The sequence below is a fragment of the Schistocerca nitens genome, chromosome 2 (genome assembly GCF_023898315.1).
Source record: "Schistocerca nitens isolate TAMUIC-IGC-003100 chromosome 2, iqSchNite1.1, whole genome shotgun sequence".
NCBI classification, from domain to species: Eukaryota; Metazoa; Arthropoda; class Insecta; order Orthoptera; family Acrididae; genus Schistocerca; species Schistocerca nitens.
The window spans coordinates 890,401,388-890,419,823 of record NC_064615.1 but is presented as its reverse complement, the minus strand read 5'-3'; the positions used below and the strand labels follow the sequence as shown (position 1 = coordinate 890,419,823).

General features: G+C 38.1%; 1 protein-coding gene across 1 annotated transcript in view; it reads left to right on the top strand.

Annotated features, from left to right (window-relative positions):
* Window positions 1-18,436, top strand: part of LOC126237202 (NFX1-type zinc finger-containing protein 1-like) — a 399,723-nt gene that overhangs the window by 175,483 nt on the left and 205,804 nt on the right. The window contains exon 7 of the mRNA XM_049947082.1: window positions 4,221-4,539. Coding sequence (XP_049803039.1) covers window positions 4,221-4,539 — 319 coding nt within the window. The remainder of the gene's footprint in view (window positions 1-4,220; window positions 4,540-18,436) is intronic.

The window sequence follows — 18,436 nt, the reverse complement described above, 5'->3', positions numbered from 1 at the left end:
AGTATTCCAGTCAACATTGTCAAAAGCTTTTTCTAAGTCTACAAGTGCTAGAAACGTAGGTTTGCCTTTCATTAATCTTTCTTCTAAGATAAGTCGTAAGGTCAGTACTGCCTCACGTGTTCCAAACTGATCTTCCCCGATGTTGGCTTCTACCAGTTTTTCCATTCGTCTGTAAAGAATTCGCGTTAGTATTTTGCAGCTGTGACTTATTAAACTGATAGTTCGGTAATTTTCACGTCTATCAACACCTGCTTTCTTTTCTCATTTTCATAATATTATCATAAAATTTTTGGCCATTTGCTGTGCGTAGCTGTCTTGGAATCCTCAGCTCGGCTTTGGTTTGGGGGAGACAGCAAAAATATGGCAAAAAATCACTTCTTTGGGGTTTTCCATCGAATCACCCAGGAACTAATGGTGCCTACATTATTCCCATCAAGCACACCATAGACTACATCAAATGCAAAAAGAGCCGACCGATTTGCTCCATTTGCCTGAGGAGGAGGAAGTGCGTATTGTAAAACAGTGACACTAAGGTGATCCTTCTATTGGGTATTTAAATGTTACCTAGCCCAAGGGCTATCTGATACACTTGGCCCTACCTTTTTATTACCAATAGAACCTAAGGTTTGAGCACTGAAAGATCCCGTTTTTATGTGCGGCAGTTTGGAACATATTAGGTACACGATGTCGCATGCATATTACTACATCCGTATCTAGGGTTCAAAATTGAGTTTTATGCTCTGCAGGTGTCTACAACAGGCATGGACAACCTTTGGTGACCTGTGGGCTGGCTTGCCATGTGACACGACAGCAGTGCTCCTAGCACATGATGTCAAAACTGGAGCTCACAACATTAATGATCATGGGATAACATACCGATACGAATGGCACCACTTTCTCGACATGCCAGGCCAACAAATTACGCTCAAAGTGTATTTTTGAATGTACATTCATTTTATGTTCACCCCATCTTCAGATATTTACATTTATTTATGTGTCGTGAACATTGTTTCTTTAGTTACGACATTTTACAACAGTTGTCTGAAAAACAAATGCTGAAAAAATGCTATGGTGGCGTTAGGAAAGAAAAATGTTCATGACACACAAGTAAATGCTAACCTCTCAAGATGGGATACCAGGCATCTTGAAATGTCATCATGGAAAAATAAATGCCTATAAAAGCAGCTGTTTGCGGCTAATCATTATAAATTACCTTCAATTTTAACAGTTGCAGTGTTCTAATAGATTCACAGTGGACAAGTATGATTTAATGATGTTATTATGAGAAAGAATAGAAAAATGAAATATGGCAATGAGTCAAGCAGTCCCAGTCAGTTGGGAGTAACTTTGCGAGTTTTGGCCTCAGGCAGGTCATTGGAGGACGACGGTTCAATCCTGCGTCCGGCCATCCTGATTTAGGTTTTCTGTGATTTCCCTAAATCGTTACCAGGCAAATGCCGGGATAGTTCATGTGAAAGGGCATAGCCGACTTCCTTCCCCATCCTTCCTTAATCTGATGAGACCGATGACATCGCTGTCTGTTCTCCTTCCCCAAACAACCAAACCAAACCAACCAGGTCATTGGAGTGTTTGAATTTTAGTGTGTTGATATCCACAGACACCACTAGCAGGCACTTTTTTAAATATTTGTCTGCAAATACATTTGATGATTGATCTTGATAGGCATGAGTTGTATCTGTAATTGTAAATACATTAAACCACCATTTCTTTGTCCATTTTAAGAAGTTTAAAAGTCATAATTGTTTGAACTTAGCATTTATCAGCTGTAATATACAAAAGCCACACTGGAAAAACGTGAACAACAGAATGGCGAATATGTGAAAATGTGACCCACACGGAATTCAATACAAGAACCTGACTCTCTCTTGAATTTCTTCTGAGGGCTGTATTGAAACTAATATTGTGACATATCTTGGTTGGAGGCAGCTGGTTGCCATGCATGGTCTATAGTGTGTTGCCAGTAGTAAACAGATACCTCTTTAACAACTCCAGCTATAATTTTTCGAAATATTTGAACTCGGGGACATATTTCCTGTGTAACTATAAGCTTTGTATTAAACTGATCTTGACTTTGCCATTATATCTATGCTGTCTGTGCAAAGTAAATGTTTTGTTTAAACTATTAGGCAAAAGCAGCAGCTTATTAGGGTAAACAGAAGCATCAATGACTTTTTTCAAAGTAACTTTCCCCGCCCCTAATAAGCACATGTAAAGTAATTTAGAAGTAATTCCCATAATTGTCTGTGCAACTAGATTTATTCTAGTTTAATTTGTTGTTGGTATATTGCAGTAGCTGCTTCTGCCTCTTAGTGTATAATTTGATTCATTCCACATGCAATCTAGAAAAGATTGCTGTGTAACTCGTATATTAGGGGTGGTTTTGAGGTTTGATGCCTATTCAGCACATGATCTTGATTTCCTGTGTCAGAGTCTTATTAACGCTCTAATCTTGTGACTCCCAGATCTTGGCTATGATGCCAGGAATAGTGTGGGTTGTCTCCTTATCTGCGCCTTTCCACAGCTCCACTATGATACCATGTCACTCTGCTGCTCTGTTAGGTTAGAGTTTGAAAATAATTGTCTGGCTCTCCACTTTAGTTCGTGGGAGGGAGACTATCTAAGTTATTAACAATCATAGGTTCAAAGTGTAGTTTCTCCTCAGGTTCATCTGAATTGAAGAATGTGTCGAAATTTTCAGCTAGATCAGCCATTCAGTCCTGATTAGTAAGTTTCAGTTTACCCTTTGTCTCCAGAGGTGAAAGGTCTGGCCTGTGAGTTGATAGTTTGGTAAAGATCTCTGGCATCATTTGTCTGGAAGTTTGTTTCCAGTTGGTCGAAAACATCTTTGTTGTGTTGTCTCATAGTGTTTCTTGTAATATTGGGTGTGACTGTCCCAGTTATTTGGAAGCTTCTGTAATTAGCAGTCACTTTGATACATGCTGTTGTCGACCATAAATGTTCTTCTCGGTCTGTGGGATGGAAGCATCAGTCGTGGCCTTCTGTATTTTTTATCCTTGTTGTTAATTGGTGTGTCAGTGAAATTATTGTTGTCTTGGAAATGAGCTGGTTTGAATCCAGTACTCGTGGTTTATGGCAGCTGTTATTTTAGTAGTTTGAGAATGGAATGAAATTTGCTTTGGTCAGTGGCAGATTCTTGTCTGAATCAGTGGTAGTACTTTTCAATATCTTCACATTGAGCATTTCCTCATTTCTTTTCCTGTTAAAGTAACATGATACAATTGGATCTGGACTAATGGGGTATTGTCATGTCTTAGCTTTCCTGGGAAGGTGGTTGAATGGTGCAGATTTTTGGTCATATTTCTAGTTTCTTCAGCAGTCAGTGAGTTGCTCTCCATTCATGTTGGTCTTCTTTTTGGTTGTGATCTCTCTGACTGTGTTCTTGACTCTTCTCTCCTTCCCAATCGGACCATTAAAGTCCCTCACTGTGATAGTTGTATGATGTTCAAGAACAATATCTATTGTTTCTTCTACTTCTCTCTAGAGGTACCATACTTTTTCAATATCCTTCTTATTCTTGCTATCGAGCTATTGATGGGAGCATGGGCATAGATGAGAAGGAGACTGAAGTTTGCTATTGTGTTGTTGATGATGAACCCCTTAATGAGGTACATTCTTCATCACTGTCTGATCCAGTTATGCTTTATAGATCCTGTAGTCACGTGATTTCATCAAATTTTGATCAATGAATGTTTTCTCTTATGGTGCCATTATCAAAATGTGTTTTGTGAAAACATCTAATGTTGTCTCAGCTACCGTGTGGAGAGAATTGATGTTGATGGTGACAGGTAGGTGATATTTTTCTTACTCCTACATGAATGTGCCATTTTTCTTACTCCTACATGAATGTGCCAACTATGCATTTCACTCCCGTTTCACAGAGCTGAGAGTTCTTCCCAGGTTGATTCCTGGGACCATAAAATATATTTTTATTATTCATTGAAAAAGATTTTTCAAGTACATTTTCTTCCTTGTTTTCAATAATTTTGAAACTTGTTGTACGTCGGTTATATTTAAGTTTACACTTTTTTTTATAAGGTGAATCATGCCAAGTACTTGTATGCTGGTGATGTGGTTACATTATGTGTTCATCCACTTATTGTAGATTTTCAAAAATACTGCTAACATAGATTATTATTATTATTTAATGAAATTTTAAAATCTTTCCCTTTATTATTCAGGGTTCCAAAACGGTGTCCATTGGGTCACAAGTGCCTTAAAAAATGTTACGAAGACTGTGGAAACTGTGAAACATCTGTGGAGAAGGTGCTTCCATGTCAACATATAATAACAATAGCATGTTGTCACGTTGGTATTACCATGTATTATTGCAAGGAAGTAGTGGAAGCTGTATTGGAACCATGTAAACACACAGCAAAGAAACTTTGCTTTCAAGATGTTAAAAATGTGAAGTGTTCATTTCCTTGTGAAGACAGGCTACTTTGTGGTCATAGCTGTACGTTGAACTGCCATGCAGCAAATGATCCAGATCACCTTCAGGTAGGTTGTGTATTGAAAACCTAATTTAGATGTGAACAGTATGAACAGGACAGATTGCTACTCACTACATGGAGGAGGCTTTTAGTTGCTGACAGACAGAATGAATGCATCTGCTAAACTTCAAACAAATAGTGCTTCTCCAGAAGCGGACCACACACACACACACACACACACACACACACACACACACACACAAGTACAGCTCACAAACGCACGACTACTGTCTACTATTTTTACTGTGAAGACAGTTGTTTTTTAATCCTTGAATAAAAAAACAATAATGGTTTGAAAATAAAGAGAAAAAATGTTTTATTTTCACTCAGAGTGAATGTTACATAAACTATTACAAAAGGTAAAAGCACAGAATACCTACAAGAAGTGTCAACAGCAACATCTGTAGCAATGGTGCCAAAGATGATTTTCTAGCATGGGTATGATTTCTAGTTCATAATTTACAGCTCTTCCACCAGAAGCAAAGCCACTCTGTACTTTGCATAGTCTAGATTTTTGTATTAGTTGATGATGTCTGGAGCTTGGCACGAGCTTTTTCATCATGTTGCAACCATTTCATTTGTTGAAATTGACCCGCTATTATTTCTTCTGAATCAGTTTTTTCCGTGATGAAGTAATGGCTGGTAGTAATGTGTTTAGTGTGACGTTTCTATCCATTTGTGTTTAATTGGTGCACCTTTATTCGATGAGGTTTCAGGATTGCAGCTGGATGATGTTGACTTTGTGCCACAATATTTCAGCTAGCAATCAGCCATCCATCTTCAGGTGACTGTCCTCCACTAGAGACTGCAAGTTCCCGGCATCGGCTTTATAGCAAAAATTGGTGCAGAAACACATGCGCATTGGCGGCCGTCACAGGAGTGTCTTCTATTGAAATCCACGGCCTCTGAAGACACTGTTATATCTGTAGAACGCAGATGCATGCATAAAGGTGAAACTAAATGTCCACTCTCTTTCAGAATGCGCGATCGCGTCGTTAAAACCAAACATCAGGTGTCGCCAGATGTGTTATTATGAATAAACTGTTTTCTCTCAGAAGAAATTAGAGAGATCACTGGGTCCCAAGTCTTGTCCAGTTGAAAGCCGCCATCACGATGTATAAGATTTTGTGCTAGACATATTTCCATAGATTCACTAATTACCAAACCCCAAAAAGTTCTCACTGGGGCCAAGATTTTTGTGGCAGAAAAATCCATAGTGTGTCCTGTGGTAAGTACAATGTTCAACTGCGGCCGACTTATTGGACTGTGAGAGGCAAGTGTGGTGCTCATGTTCAAAACACCTTTCATGTACTGTGTGTATCATCTGACCTACATAAGCTTTGTCACACTGGCAAGGAATTTTGTAGGTACCTGCCTTCTGTAGACCCAGATCGCCTTTTACCGAAACAAGAAGGGCACTAATCTCCACTGAAGGCCAGAAGATTACTTTAACTTGATGTTTCCTTAGGATTTTGTCTACTTTAGATGAAAAATTGCCGACGTACGGAAGGAACGCCCTGGATTTGAACAGCTCCTTATCTTCTTGATGTTGTGGGTGGTCATGTTTCTTCCTCTTTAGCACTGTGCTAATCTGATGTGGAGAGTAACCATTGTCTTTGAACACCAAATATAGATGTTCTAGCTCCTTTGTAAGGCAGTCTCCATCAGAAACAACATGTGACTGGTTCACCAATGTTCTAAGGATGCTGGTAGTTTGTGAAGGCTGATGGCAACACGACACTTACAGGTAAAGGTCTGTATGTGTGAGCATATGTGAGCTTATGTTAGACAGAATGCCCTAATAACCCGTACACTCTCGTACTAACCAAGATGTCCAAAAATGATAAGCAACCATCCTTCTCTATTTCCATCGTAAACTGGATATTCTTGTGGATTGCATTCAGATATTGCAATATAATTGACAGTTGTTCTTTACCATGGAGCGTGTGCCATCCATTTATCCCCAGAAGACTCTCAGTTCAAGTTCTGCCAAATCAAGTACCCTTTCCTCAAAGTCTTCCATAAAAAAGTGATTGGTTCACTCAGCAAGTTGTAAATTGTCTGTTCATAAACCTCACAAGGCAACAGCATGGTAGCATTTATCTCATCCACTGGTAAGACCACTGTTTGAGGATCTTCTCGTAGCTTTCGTAGTGTGGCCATCGCTGTGGCAGAAATGAAGCTCTTCTGAGGTGGAGCTTTCGTGAGTGCACGACATGTTTCATGTCTTATTTCTTCTGCAGCATCACTAGGAAGAGGTCTAACAACTTCCTCAACAGCACTAATAAAATTAGTCAGAGGCAGGGTTCTTGGCGTAGGGCCTGAGTTCGAGCCTTTCCCGAGCACAGACAGTGTTACGGAGTACAAAAACTTAACTGTTAAATTGACTGCAGAGTGTTTCGAAGAGAATGGTTACTCTCCCCATCAGATTAGCACAGTGCTAAGGAGGAAGAAACGTGACCACCCACAACATCAAGAAGATAAGACGCTCTTAAAAGTCTGGGGTGTTCCTTCTATATGTCGGCAACCTTTCATCTAAAGTAGGCAGGATCGTACGGGAACATAAAGTTTCAGTAATCTCCCGGCCACTGGCAGAGATTGGTGCACTTCTCAGTTCGGTAAAAGACGATCTGGGTCTGCGGAGGGCAAGGATGTACAAAATTCCTTGCCAGAGTGGCAAAGCTTACGTAGGTCAGACGATACGCACAGTACATGAAAGGTGCATTGAACATGAGTGCAACACTTGTCTTTTGCAGCCCAGTAAGTTGGCCGTAGCTGAACATTGTATTACAACAGGACATGCTATGGATTTTCCTCACACAAAAATCTTGGCCCTAGCCAGAACTTCTTGTGATTCAGTAATTAAAGAATCTAGGGAAATACGTCTAGCACAAAATCTTATCAATCATGATGACAGCTTTCAACAGAACAAGGCTTGGTACCCGGTGAACTCTTAATTTCTTCTGAGGGAAAACAGTTTATTCATAATGACACATCTGGCGACATCTGACATCTGGTTTTGGCGTTGCAAGTGCACATTCTGAAAGAGGACGGACCTGTAGTTTCACCATTACGCAGGCGTCTGCGCACCACAGATAGAACAGTATCTGCAGAGGGCACATATTTCAATAGAGGACACTCCTGTGATTGCTGCCTGTGTGCATGCTTTTCCACGCCAATTTTTGCTATAAAACCGATGCCAGGAACTTGCCGTCTCTAGTGTCGGACACTCACTTGAAGATGGATGGATGATTGCCAGCTGAAATACTGTGGTAAGAAGTCAACATGATCTGGCTGCAATCCCAAAACCTCATTGAATATTCAGTATGCCAGGAAAACTTCAAGAATGGTGCACCTTTGTTGTTGCATAACTTTAAATCGGGCCATCTTTTTGGGAATGGAATAATTCTTTTAGCAACCATCGCAGTCAAAGTGCTTCCTGACAGACAGAAGTTAATGTGACGTAGTGTGCTGCTGTCATCAAGAGAGATGTTGCTGTTACTTTTTCTTTCCTTTTTTTTTCCTGTTGGTAACCTCCAAATAACCAAAAGTGACAGTACAGCAGTGAACTGCTTTGAAGAGGTCCGCAGCAAGTCGGTCAGAATGTTGGCAGTTTAGTAGTTTTATATTAATGTGGCCCAATATCCCAACATTACTTTATCCAAAAAAAACTAGTAATCAAGTTTCTATCCCCAGGGCCCCCAGCCCAGTCAGAATTGGTTTATCCTGTGACGTCATGGCCCTCATCTTTAGGAAACTGTAGTTTGAAATCTTAAGTTTCCTTTAGGTACCATAGGAGGCTAGTTATAACTTGTCGGTGGGATGTTTCTAGGTTATTATTAAACAGACTTACCACTCTAGTTGCATATGCAAGATCTGGTCTTGTACCTAATTGTGCATATATTAGGGGCCGTACTGCTTCTCTGTATGGGTTATTCTTCATGGCATCCCTTTCTATGTCTGTCTTTGGGCTCATTTTGTGAGTTAATATTTTATTATTATGTGGCAGTGAGGAGATCAGCTGACAGTCTTGCATGTTATACTTCTCTAACGTTCAATTTGTTTCATAGGTTTTCTCTCTCTTTTTTATTGCTTGCGTAGCAACTAATATATTGATAAATGGATGTGATAAAATATGTTGCTACAAAAAGAGCCTTGAAATACTTTTTATGGATGCTGTGCTGTGACTTTCTTTGGATCATTAATTTTCAACTAAACAAAATATATTACGTTCTTATTATCCTGAAACTGGCTTTCTATAAAAGGAACATTGTTTCGTTTCTGTCAACATATCTTTCTTTCTTTACAGTTATTGAAAAGGCTACTGAAAATTATTTTGTTATCAATACTGATGTTACAGTACGCAATGTTTGTTCAACATCAAAATTTTGCAGTGGATTTTTGTTAACATTAAAACACCAATAAGTACCACGATGAACATGAGACAATTATCAGAGAGAAAATGTTTTTACTATAATGTTTGCCAGACCAGAACTACGCACAGCAAGATTTCTTTTATGTCATGAAGGTAAATTATCCTTTTTAAGTGTTAACAATATAACATCATCCACAGCCCGCATCCACCTGTAAAACACATCATAAAATCTGCTGCTCTGCCCTGCAATCCCGAAAGCTGAAAGGAATAATTTTAGTTCACTATTACCTGTCCACTTCTTTGCGGTATGATTGGTTTCATTGGATGTAGTTTGAATGTGCCGCGGCAGTGGCTCATTCGTTCGCAGCGCAGCTCTGCACCACAAATAATATTTAAATAGCTGAAAATGTCTTAAAAGGATGGGATAAAATACCAGGCAAGCTGATTACATATCATAATGCAAGTTTTCACTAAGTAACTCTGTTCAAAACATTTAGACTGATTATATTCTTACACACCTTTACAAATCAATGCCTAACGGCGTCTCTGAATCTTGACAAAAGAATGCCACACAAACTTACAATATAGCGTCACAGGCTCTTCCTACTCATGTAACTCCAAAAAGATGACAGAGAAATTAATGCTCGGTGACTACTATTTATACTCGGTTTAATACATCTTTGTTTGATATTTAGTAAATATCGTCTATGGTGGTTCCAGTACTCGCCGACCCAGATATATTATCTGTAAAAAATCGATACATAATTCTATACAAGTATAAAACATGACACACAATGGTTTCTCTATATTACATAAAGTTCACATAATCATTGTCCTCTAGTTGAAATTGTTCCCTTAGTTTCTCTTTAAATGAATTTTCTTGATGCAAATTGTTAGAAAAAATCAGAATGTCATCTATGGAAATCGATACAATGAATATACCCCTTCCTTGATTTTGTGGTAGACGCAGGGGTTAGCTGTGCACCTGCTGAAATTTAAACTTAAAAGAGCTTTATCCATTTTGATATTCCAACAGCAGTATCTGTGTTTAACTTTGTAGACTGATTTCTTAAGTCTTTCAATGCTTTTGTCTGTTACTGTTTTGTCATGTAGTCAACTGTGGGGATTTTAACATAAATTTCTTCTTTCAAGTTGTCTGTGAAAAAGCTGCAAGCGTCATTCAATAAGTAATGCCCATGCCCCACATTATTTTCTTAGAACATATTTATTGTTGTTGTTGTTGTGGTCTTCAGTCCTGAGACTGGTTTGATGCAGCTCTCCATGCTACTCTATCCTGTGCAAGCTTTTTCATCTCCCAGTACCTACTGCAACCTACATCCTTCTGAATCTGCTTAGTGTATTCATCTCTTGGCCTCCCTCTACAATTTTCACCCTCCACGCTGCCCTCCAATACTAAATTGGTGATCCCTTGATGCCTCAGAACATGTCCTACCAACCGATCCCTTCTTCTGGTCAAGTTGTGCCACAAACTTCTCTTCTCCCCAATCCTATTCAATACTTCATTAGTTATGTGATCTACCCATCTAATCTTCAGCATTCTTCTGTAGCACCACATTTCGAAAGCTTCTATTCTCTTCTTGTCCAAACTATTTATCGTCCATGTTTCACTTCCATACATGGCTACACTCCATACGAATACTTTCAGAAATGACTTCCTGACACTTAAATCAATACTGGATGTTAAAAAATTTCTCTTCTTCAGAAACGCTTTCCTTGCCATTGCCAGCCTACATTTTATATCCTCTCTACTTCGACCATCATCAGTTATTTTGCTCCTCAAATAGCAAAACTCCTTTACTACTTTAAGTGCCTCATTTCCTAATCTAATTCCCTCAGCATCACCCAACTTAATTAGACTACATTCCATTATCCTTGTTTTGCTTTTGTTGATGTTCATCTTATATCCTCCTTTCAAGACACTGTCCATTCCATTCAACTGCTCTTCCAAGTCCTTTGCTGTCTCTGACAGAATTACAATGTCATCGGCGAACCTCAAAGTTTTTATTTCTTCTCCATGAATTTTAATACCTACTCCGAATTTTTCTTTTGTTTCCTTTACTGCTTGCTCAATATACAGATTGAACAACATCGGGGAGAGGCTACAACCCTGTCTCACTCCCTTCCCAACCACTGCTTCCCTTTCATGTCCCTCGACTCTTATAACTGCCATCTGGTTTCTGTACAAATTGTAAATAGCCTTTCGCTCCCTGTATTTTACCCCTGCCACCTTTAGAATTTGAAAGAGAGTCCAGTCAACATTGTCAAAAGCTTTCTCTAAGTCTACAAATGCTAGAAATGTAGGTTTGCCTTTCCTTAATCTTTCTTCTAAGATAAGTCATAAGGTCAGTATTGCCTCATGTGTTCCAGTGTTTCTACGGAATCCAAACTGATCTTCCCCGAGGTTGGCTTCTACTAGTTTTTCCATTCGTCTGTAAAGAATTCGTGTTAGTATTTTGCAGCTGTGACTTATTAAACTGATAGTTCGGTAATTTTCACATCTGTCAACACCTGCTTTCTTTGGGATTGGAATTATTATATTCTTCTTGAAGTCTGAGGGTATTTCGCCTGTTTCATACATCTTGCTCACCAGATGGTAGAGTTTTGTCAGGACTGGCTCTCCCAAGGCCGTCAGTAGTTCCAATGGAATATTGTCTACTCCGGGGGCCTTGTTTCGACTCAGGTCTTTCAGTGCTCTGTCAAACTCTTCACGCAGTATCATATCTCCCATTTCATCTTCATCTACATCCTCTTCCATTTCCATAATATTGTCCTCAAGTACATCGCCCTTGTATAGACCCTCTATATACTCCTTCCACCTTTCTGCTTTCCCTTCTTTGCTTAGAACTGGGTTTCCATCTGAACTCTTGATATTCATACAAGTCGTTCTCTTATCTCCAAAGGTCTCTTTAATTTTCCTGTAGGCAGTATCTATCTTACCCCTAGTGAGACAAGCCCCTACATCCTTTATTGTTAAGAGTCAGAATTTGGTGACAATATAAATCAACACATCTTGTCCATGTCCTATTTTTCTACATAGTCTCCATCACAATCTATGGCCATACACCAACGTTGTGGAAGAGCATGTATTCCCTCCTAGCAAAAGCTCTTGTCCTGTTGATGTAGCCATGTTTTCACTACATGACTGACACTCTCGTCATCTTCAAACTGTGTACCGCATAGAGAATCGAGTTGTGATGCGCTGGTTGGCACGAATTATGGCATTGACACAATTCAGCATGTCTGGAGCAGTGGCTGTGAGAGGACGTCCCAAGTGTGGCTGATCGTGGAGCTCTGTTTCTGCATTTCCTTAGGCTGTAACTTTCTTAATCCATCGCCCAACTGTACTCCCTATCAACTGCAGCATTGCCATACACTGCACACAAACATTTATAGATGTTCACCATGGTTCCTTTTTCTGCACTCAAGAATTCAATAACAGCATGCTGCTTATGTGAGCCATAGTGAGCCATGTGTAGACACCATTTTGACACTGTACTACCGCTGTGCCATGTGCCAGAACAGTTTGAAACTTCCCTAGCACACAGAACAAACATCACATGTGAAGCACCAACAAGGATTTCTGTCTGTGCATATTAATGGCTTTTAAACAAATGTGAGGCATTACTTATTGAACAACTCTCGTTTAACTGCATTGCAATGATATGTGCCTATGTTGTATTTGGCAGCTAGACTAAATAAATATCTTTGCTTATTGTATCATATTACCAGTACGCATGTTGCTTCATAGTCTAAACTTTTGACTGGTGCAAATCCCTTAACCATCAGATGGGCTTTACGGTGAATTATTTGCCTTTGTAAATCTCTTTTTGTCTTGGAGACCCACAGTGGATTTTTAACTTTTTTTACTTAGAAGCAGGATTGCTGATTCTCAAGTTTGATTTTCTGCATGTGACTTTTGATCACCTTGAATAGCATGAGTCAATTTCTGAGAGTGTTTAGATTGCAATGCTTCTTCCAAAGTGGATTCTAGTGAATCTTTAATGTGATTGAAAACATAACTGCCCATGTTCTTTGTGTCCAGTATTCAGGAAGATCTTCTGAGTAATTGTTGAGATGATTTGTAGTTTAAAAGAAAATGTTTTTATTCAGCGTAGTGTCCCTTGAGTCATTTTGCACCCCATTGTCTTATAAGTGTAACTTGATTCTCTTCCTCATCTGTGTATGAAGTATATTTTTGGTTTGGATCCAGTGAATAATTTTATGTTACTAGTTTGTCAGTTCTCTTCTGAATTGTTTGTTCTTGAAACATTTTGTCTCTAGCTTTTGTAGTTGTTTACTGAAGCAGATGGAACAACTAAAATGCACTGCTATCTCAGCAGTACCCAGCAACTATGCTCTCAACAAATTTCTTTAATATGTGGACAAATGTTTTGCTGCCAAATAATCTCAGATTTCAGAGGCCATGTTTCTTCCATAAGAAGGCTGCTTCTGGTGGTGATCTGATGGCCCCAAAATTTCATAGGTAATTTCTCATCAAATAACACACATCTCGCTCTTTATCATTACAGTTATACTCTATCTCTCTGCTGCACTATTATGTTCAAGAATGTGAAAAACTGTGATTTGATGTTTAACTCTGTTGCTCTTTAAAAATTTCATTAATCTCTCATTTATGTATTCCTTTCCATTATCAGGTTGTAAGAGACAAAATCTTTCATCACAAACTTTTAAAATTGTGAGGTACTTTGTATTTATTGCTGACAGAGAAAGGGACATCTTTTTCAAAAATCATCAGTTACAGGTAGGAAATATTTAGCTCCCACATTGATGTGGTCGACATTGGGCTGCACAAATCAGAATGTATTAATTCCAAAATCCTTTTAGCTCCAGAAGTGTAATGTGGGTAGGGAAGTCTAATTTAGTTTGCTTACCTTCTAGGCACATAATGCCCGCACTGTTGGCAGCTCCTTGATACCTAATGCAACTGGTCAAACCTGTTCATAATTCTTACTTCATATGTGAGCGTTGGTGACCTAATCTTACACTCCATAGGTCTGCTTCGTTAGATAAGGATGGACACTTTGTTTTAATACTTCCTTTGTTTCACTTGGTTGATCCATTGATTAATGACGCTATGGCAGTCAATTTCTTCTCTGCATCAGGAATGCGACAGCCACAATCATGAAAAATGTCTGAGTGGCCCTATTCCACTATTTTCTTATGGAAAATTAAACTGCACTCAGTTGTCATAAATGGAACAAATTTATCTTCTCCATACCTACTAGTGCTTCAATATGCATACAACCTGTTCCCTTAGTAGGTAAGTTGCCATCGTTAATCACTACTACTTGTGAACTCAGCTCTTGAGTTTGTGAAATACAAATTACGTAGGTACTTTGACATATGTGCTGATGCACCAGAATGTACATACTAGACTTCGTGCATTTTTAGCTAAAACTGCATCATTGAGAATGTCTTATAACTTATTTTACTGCTACAGTTTTTCAAGAGGTGTCCATACTTCTTGCAGTTGCAACATCTTGCACATCTGGGATTATAGTGTGGTTTGTTGCTGTTGTCCTTCTCATTTACTTGAACTGCATCATTAAAACTCAGATTGCCACACACGTCATAGTTTGCTTCCTGTAGTAATTTTTTTAAAATTGAATTTCCTATTATTGGCACTTTAGAGTTCTTTTGTTACTGACAAACCAGTAAAATCAAATTATTCTCCGGATCCAAACCAAAAATATATTTCATACACAGATGAGGAGGCGAATAAAACAGGATCACAAAAAGTCAAGTTACAATTATAAGACAATGGAAAATGACTCAAGGGACACTACTCTGAATAGCTTCAAGTAAATCACTTTTTTTGCATAATACTGCTGAACTGGGTGTGCTTTGCCCATAGCTTGTTGTTTCTTAATCCTTATATAAAAAAGTGGTTACTGTTTCAAACTAAAGGGAGAAAAAAAGATATATTTTCACATCGAACAAATCTAATGCAAACTACTACAAAATTTAAAAGCACAGAAAATCTACAAAAACAACCATAGCAACAGCGGTAGCAATGGAAGCAAAAATGACTTTTTAGTAGCAACATGGATTCCATTTCTAATTTCCAACAGTAATTTGCAACCGTCATTTTGGGACAGCATCTTTAATTAATAATCAAAACCTGTGGGGGGTCTCAGTTTCAAACCAAACTACTGCTTAAATTTTGAGTAAACTTCTTCAGCAGTGGCTGCACAAGACGTACAGTACAAGAAGTCACCCCCTTTCTGCCAAAATTCTTGCCAAAGAGTGCGGATGAGTGGACAGAGTTTCAGGGCAACATCTTGTGGCTTGATGTTGAAACTGTTCTGAAAAATTCAAGTGCCATGATGTTCTTCCCATCAACAAAAGATTTCTGATTAGCCCCCCCCCCCCCCCCCCCATTTGGATCTCTGATAGGAGACTACCATGGAGGATGTAACCATGAGAAAAAGATTGGATAATCAGTGAAAGAGTATCATACTAAGAGTTAGAGTTTGGAATGTCAGATGTTTGAACATAGTAGAAAGCTAGAAAATGTGATACTATAAATGCATAGGCTCAATCCAGATATAGTGGGGTCAATCAGGTGATATGGAAAGAAGATAAGGATTTCTGGTTAGATGAAGATAGAGTAATACCAACAGCTGCAGAAGATAATATAATGGGATTAGGATTTATAATGAATAGGAAGGTATGGCAGAGAGTTACTGTGAACTGTTCTGTGATGGGCCAAGGTTGGGTATTATCCAAAACTGGTGCTGAGGCAGCTGCGGTGCACTGCGGGCCATAGATAAAACGGATGAACGACGGCTGTGGAGAAATGTACAGGCTAGTAGCTGTGCAACTGTTGAGCAACAAACCACCCAGATGAACCGAGGAGCTATCAACACAGTCTCCTCAGTGGGTATTCATCAAATGTGGCTGTGCATAGGCTTCTCCTTCAGGTGCCTATTTCATGCACCCATGCTGACTGCTGTTTATCAGTGACAAATGCAGGAACTGGCACCCCAGTACTGCAACTTAGCATACATGAATGAATGGCGACAGTTGACCTCTTCAGCTGAGTTATGTTATATATTCCATCGGCATGAAAATTCTGAAAGAAGTATAGCTGAAATAGGCCTACAGTTCAAATAAAAATAATACTCATATCATGGTAACTGGTTATACGAAATTTGTTAATAAATATTGCTGGAATACTTGAAATTCCAAATGGTAACCAGTTGTATCAATAGTGATCAAAGGGTTCTAACAGTCCCAAAACTTGAGTCCAGTGAATGAGAAATTATTCAATTGTTGTAATTTAAACAGTAAGATTTCTTTGTCTGAGTTATTAGATATGTAAATGTATAACATTAAATGATGGGAAATCACACTATAGAATAAGCAGTTCCGACTATGTTTGTTGCATAACCTAAGAAATAGTAATAATACTCATCTTGATTAATTGAAGTAATTTGTGGCTCAGCTTGTCCAAATATATATTGTGTGGGTATGATTCTGCATGAGGCCCAGGTTTAATATGTTTTGGTGAAGATATTAATTTGTAGATGCTAATGTGTCATAGTTTACTGCCAAGTTCAATTAATCGAACAATTCACCTCTCATTTTTCATTTTAAAATAAATCATATTTTGTTACAGGGAGTCACTTTTAAATAATCACTGATTTTGTAATTGATAATATTGAATTTATTTTCATCGTTGTAGAATCATTAAAAGTGACATTTTTCCTAGACACAATTCACTCCATCTTATATGAAGTGAGCCCAACACTTTTTATGACTGTTCTCTTTCCATTACTCCCAAAAACTAAAGAAAACTAAAAAAGGTAGTACCACTCCTTGGTGCAAAGCATCAAAGATACAATCTTACTACATTAACATCTCAATCTCTTTTGGTATTTACGCAAAATTGAAATGGTTTTTATTTTTAAGGATAGGGAAATGCTGTGACAAATTTTCATAATGAAATATTTCAAAATGTAAAATACATGCCAATTATAATTGGAAGATACAAATGAAATTATAGGAGAATTAATGTTGCTAGAAGTTAAAGATAAAAATTCATTTCCAAAATATTACAGAACATATGAAAAACAGGAAATTTCAAATAAATGTTACCAAACATAATTTCAGACCCACAAAATGTTTCTGAATATCAGATTTGGAATTTTCGGAAAAACATTTGTTGAAAATTGATTTGAATTGGGAATTTCATTAAGCAGAATATGTATCATAATCTATTGTTGAACAGGGGTCCTGTGAAACAGATTTGTTTTAAAGTATATTTATGACCATGAGTGTTTTTACTGAATTGCAAGTAAATATGTGGCAAATCTTTTTTGAATAATATTGGCCTCCAAATAGTTTAGCCGTTATGTCCTCTGGATGAGGAATTGGTGAAGTTTCTACTTAACAATGAATGTTTAATGCAGATTTGATATTGTCTCAGGCTGTTAATGATCCATTGGGCTTGTGAATTATGACTGAAGATGTAGCTGCCTGGTGTAGTGAAACAGGAATGATGATGTGTAGTTCCTGAAATGATGTCGATTGGCTTTAATTAAATAGGAATGGTGACTTGTAGTTCTTGCAATCAGTCTATCTCCTTTTTTAGTAGCACAACATGACATGTTTGAAAAAAGGACTTGTTACTTTGGTCAAGCGGATTCCTAATCTGTGAGTGAAACTAATTTAGAAACCAAGTTAACCATGTAAAAATGTTTGAGTGCAAATGGAGAAAGCAATCTAAACCAAATATATAGAATTAAAACCCACATCCTTTCGTCTTTCCCTCTGCTTCCCTCTTTCCTGATGAAGCAACCGTTGAATGCGAAAGCTAGAATTTTGTAATTTTGTGTGTATGATTGTGTTTGTTTGTGTGTCTATCGACCTGCCAGCGCTTTCATATGGTAAGTCACATCATCTTTGTTTATAGATATATTTTTCCTGCGTGGAATGTTTCCATCTATATATATATCTAAAAAGAAAGATGATGAGACTTACCAAACAAAAGCGCTGGCAGGTCGATAGACACACAAACAAGTCTACTTACCCCTAAGGTAAGTCTTTCCGCTCCCGGGATTGGAATGACTCCTTACCCTCTCCCTTAAAACCCACATCCTTTCGTCTTTCCCTCTCCTTCCCTCTTTCCTGATGAGGCAACAGTTTGTTGCGAAAGCTTGAATTTTGTGTGTATATTTGTGTTTGTTTGTGTGTCTATCGACCTGCCAGCGCTTTTGTTTGGTAAGTCTCATCATCTTTCTTTTTAGATATATTTTTTCCACGTGGAATGTTTCCCTCTGTTATATTCATCTATATATATATATATATATATATATATATATATATATATATATATATAAAAAGAAAGATGTGAGACTTACCAAACAAAAGCGCTGGCAAGTCGATAGACACACAAACAAACACAAATATACACACAAAATTCAAGCGCAAGCTTTCTTTTTAGATATATTTTTTCCACGTGGAATGTTTCCCTCTGTTATAT